This window comes from Paramisgurnus dabryanus, chromosome 5 (genome assembly GCF_030506205.2).
Source record: "Paramisgurnus dabryanus chromosome 5, PD_genome_1.1, whole genome shotgun sequence".
NCBI classification, from domain to species: Eukaryota; Metazoa; Chordata; class Actinopteri; order Cypriniformes; family Cobitidae; genus Paramisgurnus; species Paramisgurnus dabryanus.
In genome coordinates, this window is record NC_133341.1 from 18866491 (window position 1) to 18872843 (window position 6353).

General features: G+C 36.2%; 1 protein-coding gene across 1 annotated transcript; it reads right to left on the reverse strand.

Moving 5' to 3' along the window:
• Positions 1-222: 222 nt before the first annotated feature.
• On the reverse strand, positions 223-2438 carry LOC135753370 (uncharacterized). Its single transcript, XM_065271450.2, has 3 exons — positions 2144-2438; positions 1917-1995; positions 223-1213 (listed from the first exon to the last, which is right to left on the reverse strand). Exons 1-3 carry the CDS (start codon positions 2318-2320, stop codon positions 780-782), a joined length of 690 nt encoding a protein of 229 aa, XP_065127522.1. The 5' UTR covers positions 2321-2438; the 3' UTR covers positions 223-779.
• Positions 2439-6353: the final 3915 nt, after the last annotated feature.

Here is a 6353-nt window from a genome sequence, read left to right on the forward strand (position 1 = left end):
CAGAGCTGTTGCCCGTGAATTATAATTTTGGTCAGTTTATGCATGCCAACATATGTATTTAATGAGAATTTCAGCCTTTTTATTTATTCCATTTACAGCAAATATAAAAGTGTTAAGTAAGAAATTGATAGTTTGAAATTTTTAAGAAATTTTTATTTGTTATTTTTAAATTTCTGCATATAGGGCCTGACGATTCAATGATATATGACCCAACATATCAAATTATATAAACGTTAAAGCTCTTTAATTTGATTTCCATACAAAACCACACATACATGTACATGAACAACAGGTAAATGAGCTTAATGCTAATTTGTATTTCATGCATAAAATTGCAACCAATAAATGGGTTCAAAATCAAACAGGATTAATGTTGTTTACAGTCATGATTTTTAAAATCAAAAGAATGACAAAAGTCCATCAATGCACAAAAAAGTTTTAAAATAAAACATGAATGTAGTTCCACCTGCACCACCATTGTGGTGCAATAGTGGTACTTTTACAATATTTTCAAAATCTGCTTTTTTGTGGATACTGCAGATACACGCAGTCATGCAGATACACGCAGTCATAATAACAATTTTAAATTATTTAATAATATTCCAATTTAATAAAATAAATTAAAGCATAAACTTACAGCTTTTAGTACACATAGGTAAAATAAAACAAACAGTGCCTGAGAATAGTATTATAATCTTAATCGTTATCTAGAAAATATTACTATTTTCATGAATGTGCATTTCCATTGTGTAGCAGAGATTTTTGAAACAAAGCCAATATTAGAGAAGAGTGACATCCAAATGGGTGTTTTGAAACCAACTGACAAATTTGCATGATTTTGAGTTAATTTTCACCCTGAGAGCAGTGTTGGCTTCTAGCCTGATCACTTTGTTCAAAGCGACTGACTGCATCCAATATTGTTTACAAGGCATGCTCTCAGTAGCAGTTCTAACTTCTATCTCCTCCTTATAGTTGCTATGCTGCTGTGTGATGTAGACATTTAAAACGAGTTCATCCGCTTTCTCACATTGGACAGAATTGAGAACACGGTATGAAATCCTTAGGTTGATCAAGTAAAGACCCTCTGTTAAGACGTCAACAGAGCTGGTTGTCAGATTAATATGTTGGTGGTCTAAGCCTTCACTCAACTGATCCCACTGTACGAGCCTCTTAATCGGGTGTTCAGGACAATCATTATCCATGCTTCTAGCAGCTATGAGAGAGAGAGAGAATGAGAGCATGAGATAATGGTCAGTTATAATTTCATTTTTCTTACACTTAACAAAGTTGACGTTTCACAACACTGAAAAAAATTATTAATTCAATTTAGTAAATATTTTTAAGGTAAGCGGTCGCAATCAATTTATTTAAGCTACATTTCAACAAAGAAAAATTTGAAAAACAAAACAAAAAACTTTTGTTTAAATGTAGTTTAAATATTGATTGCGACCACTTACCTTAAAAAATTGAGTAAATTGAATGAATCATTTTGTTCGGTGACAAAACTCATCTACAAACTCCACACACCAAATGATCACACATGAAATATCCATTGAAAATGAATGTATAGCAATGTTTATTTTGCTTTTGGTACATTTCACATTGCTGTGAAAGTACACAGCAGACGTGTATTTAAAACAACATTAGAGCTCAATGCAGTATCAATAATCTATTTGAGTAATAAACTAAATAATGCACAGTGATGGCTGTGCATTGTGTCTTAAGCTAGACTTCAGGAAAAAAATTATCTGTGGCAGTACCCTTTAAAAAGGTCCTAATATAGGAGTACATTTGGTACCAATATGTACCTGTGAGGTAAAAAATTTACTTTTTGAAAAGGTACAGCCCCAGTGAAATCTAGGGACCATTTATTCTGACAATATAAAATAAACAATGCCTCATTAATCTACACCTACGTCTAAGGTGAACAGAGAGTCTTCTGGATGATGCTTCATCAGATCTCAAAGCTTCCGGACTGGCACCTGGAACCGGATGCTAAAAATAAAGGAAAACACATCATTTACATTTTCCCTGCTTTTGAGCTCTTCTCTAATTCTGTCAGAAACAGTATAATCAATATAATGCCCATTACAGTATATTGAACAAGCAGATGCATACATCGTTACTTTATTGTGTTATTTACCGTTGTTTGTTGGTGAAATTGTATCCACACTAATGTTGCGAGGAAAGTTACGAGCATGAGCGCAGTAGCCAGGCGCAGTCGTGTCTCTTGCCGCTTCATGGCTTGACAGTGCACCATCAAAACTTGCACCATGTTTTCCTGCTCCATAGCAATCTCGAAGCTTTCCCCTTGAGTCATTATCCGTACTATAAGCAAGTTCACCCTCTATGCTGAATGTATGGGCTCTTGTTGAGTCCCTGAATTTATAAGAACTAATTTCATCTTACCGTTGGGAAAAGACCGCCTCAAACATGTGCGTACTGTACACGCCTCCCTATAAGAGTGTGTTGGGACTTGTTTAGAAGTAGCATTCCGAAAATAGACTTGGGCTTCCGTAAACGCAACAGTGACAGAGACCGATTTATCATCAAACAGAGATTTCATACCATTAGAAATGGTCCCAACATAGAAAAATAAACTATATAATTACAATGCTTTTCATACTTTATACCCATGCAGTGCGCATGTTGATGCTTTACTGGTGCACGTTATTTTTATTAAAATTTGGATAATTTATCGATCCATTTTTTTTCCTTACATTCTTTTTTTAGAGTGTAACCACCACCATTTATGATCCTGATGCTTTATTGTACTTTTGTCTTTATCCCTGTTGGTTTATTTTTCAGGTCAGTGTGTTCCAGTCCAGCATTCCTAATAATACCAAAATATACAATATATCACCAAATACAGTTCATACTTTAACAGATATTTTAAGGCAACAAATAAGCATTGTGCAGTTAACATCCTAATCTCAAGAAATATAAAAATAAAGCCCGTTATGCAGTAACAGGGCGCGCACGCACTTTGCAGCCTTTGGTTCATTCTCATTCACCAATAAAAACCAACAGCTACATTTCGGCCATAAGTCACGAGTTCTTTCATTTTTTCTTGACAGTAGATAGTACTTTCTCTTTCATCTGGTTAGTGGCAGCGCGAATGTCTTTACGCGTGGATCGAAAAGAATCACAACTTTCTTTTGAAAATCAGACAACGTCGATATACATAAACGGGCATCAGAGAAAATAATATTGAAAAAGGCAGACCTTATATTTGGAAGTAGAGGTTGTAAAATCAATCAGTAAATACGTAAATAAAAACAGAAACAATAGCCTAAAACTATGGATGGCTTTCAAGAATAATAAATGAGATCTCTAGAGCACTCAAATAATTGAATAGTCTGTTAACTATAGTAACTCTTTTAATAAATAAGGGGAGGGGGGAGGAACCAAGAATTTGTCGTGTGACAAAACTTGCTGTAGGCTACTGCGCGCTCCCTTTGAAGTGCATGCACACTAAAAGGCTACTTCTCACATTCCACACATGCCATTATATTAATATTAACCAAACACGGAAATTATGCAATGGGTGTTTTTTCTAGTTTAACCGCTAAACCCACCCACTAAACTTTTAGACGTCTGATGGACATGCAAATCCATATTCCGTCTGTCGTCGGTCCAAAACCAATTCTGGACGTCTACACGATTTGAACGTTAACCGTGACCCGGGACCCACTCAGATGTCAATATGTAGTTCAACATTTGAACGCCTGACTTTTTTGACAGAAAAAATTTTTGCAGAAAATTTACCTTAAATTCTGTAACGGAGATATTGGTTACATGACAACTGGTAACTAACATGACTTAAAAAATGATAACTGCTTTCAGCTGTTGCTGAATTTGTTTGTGTCACTATCCCCGAGGAAGGCATGGGCCGAAACGTGTTGGAATGTTATGTAGCCATCTAAAATAAAGGCATTTTAATTTAAACTATAGTGCCATGGTAATTCTAAGTTTTGTTTGATAGATTAAGATCAACCCTTTTTCTCAGGTGCGCTCTCTATCATTGGACTTTGTATGAATAAAGGTTATTTGTGATTAAACATATTTGTTATTTAATTATTTATGTATTTTTACATTTTCCTGAAATTTACTGCTTCATTTTAAGTGCCTCTGGACCGCAGTTTGTGTCTACATCATCTCTGATTGTGTTTAATGTGGTACATCAAGGCAAATATAACAATATGGGTTAAAAATGAAGCATTTAATCCGCTGCTGTGACAAAGGAAGCTACAGGAAAATGAAATTGAACAGTATGCCACCTTCTGAAATATTTGTTCTGAAAGATTTGTTTACATTTGATAAAGAAAAAGACATCACCACGTTTGGACTACAATTAGTTATTATCCAAAGCGTCATTAAATATATTTTTGAATTTGAAAATGTATTTAGTTTTAACTCTCATTTATTGTATTTTCAAAATGTATTTCAGTGGCAAAATTTTTTTTTCCAATTATTATTTTTTTTATTATTTGTTCCCTGGCCAAAACAGTTTTTATAAATGTATAAGTCTAAAATGTATAAGCATGTATATAATATAAAATTATAAGTATATTTTTGCAGTTGAAAATATATTTAATTTTAATCTTTTCAAACCTGTTATAAAACACACTCTTAAAAATGCGTGCATGATGCAAATGTCACTGCTGCTGCATCCACCAGAGCTATAAAAACTAAACACACATTTCATCTAATTTGAGTCAAAATCACTGATGAAGTCCTGTCCATGCTGCTGGTTCTTCCTCATCTGCACAGCGCCCTTTTGACTGCGAAAAAGGTCTGTTAATTTGGCACATGTAGCTGCCTCTTAAGGGCGATTTATAGTCGTGCGTAGGTGCTACGCCGTAGCTACGGCGTAGGCTATCCGTAGCCTGTGCGTAGCTCTGCGTAGCCTGACGCGCACCTCACAAAATTCCTAACAGCGCGTCGGACCTACGCGGACCGCAAGCTCTGTGATTGGTCCACCAGAACCCCTCCCGTCAGGTAAAAAAAACTGCGTCATAGGTATTTCCGGTTGAGACGGTGAAAACAAAGATGAGCCAAGTTGAGGAGTGATTTAACTAAAACTGCAACATAAGTCGCTGTTTATTTACTTACATCATTGCTGGTCTTCTCAAATTATACACAACAAGTTGCTATTTTTTCTTCGTTTGTGGGTTAACTTGCTTAGCTTCTTCTTCTGTGACGACTTCTGCTGCTACTGTGGTTACACGCGTGATTACTGCCAACCAGCGGTTTCGCGTGTCTTTGCACGTCGACGCGGACGGCGACGCACAAGTATAAATGAAAACCGACGCGGAACCTACGCCGTCGCTGCTACGCCGTAGGACCTACGCACGAGTATAAATCGCCCTTTATGCCAACTTTTTTTTCGGCCCCACCCATTTCTTTCTCTTCTTTCCTTGTTTTCGCAATTTTTACTGTCTTGTCTATGTTGTATTCACACGAATCCAAACCTGACCAAAAGTAAACACTTTTGATCGGCGCCTTTCAGCCAATCGGATGTCAGAAAAAACGAGGATCAGTCCAAGTTTGGAGGGGGCGCTCTTACCCCCCTCAAGATTTGAAGAATTGGTTTGGCCCGGTCTGAAACAGACACAGCGTTCCGCTGCAGCTGAGCGGTCGGTCAGGCCGGTGCGGTAGCGCATTTAAAAAAAAAAAAAAACTTTTTGACCAGTTCGGCCTGAAATGGACCGGCCGTTCGGGATTGCTCCCGGAACTCCCGATGGCCAGTCCGCCCCTGACTGTGACAATTGCCTTATGATATTATTAAGCAGACTAATTACGGTGATTATGGCAGGGCAAATTAAAAAAGTATGGCTACAAAGGTGCTACACACAAACGACAGAAAAAATACAACAAAACATGAAGTAAAAATAGCATCAAATAGAAATAAAATTTTGAATTATAATAATATAAATTAATTTTGTCCAAAACCGGTTTCATTGAAATCAAGCTGGCAAAATAAACTTTTTATTTTACATATAACTGCATTGTTATTTAACTAACACAATATATGGCACGTTTGTTAAATGCCATTCCTGACTGTGGAAAATCAATGTTCTCTGCAAAACCTTATTTATAGGACAAACTGCGACATCTATGATTTTATCTAATTATATTTAGATTGTGTTTATAGTGGACAATTTAACACGTGTTCATGTTTCACGTGTAAAAAACACAGTTTTTCTAACACAATTTACTTATCTCTATAGCTCTGTTTTCACTGTCCTAAAAACGGGCTGATGTCTTCCTTCAGAAATACCTAACGAGTTCTGATTGTGTAGTTTGTTTAGTGTGTTGTGATTCAATAGCAGCTTAGCTTAGCAGAGCCT

Bases quoted from the DNA above. Each gene is read 5' to 3' on its own strand.
- LOC135753370 (XM_065271450.2), bottom strand. From the start codon at position 2,320: ATGACTCAAGGGGAAAGCTTCGAGATTGCTATGGAGCAGGAAAACATG. The intron at 1,996-2,143 runs GTAAATAACACA...CTTTATTTTTAG, and splicing joins AATTTCACCAACAAACAACG to CATCCGGTTCCAGGTGCCAG. The intron at 1,214-1,916 runs GTAGGTGTAGAT...TCTCTCTCATAG, and splicing joins ACTCTCTGTTCACCTTAGAC to CTGCTAGAAGCATGGATAAT.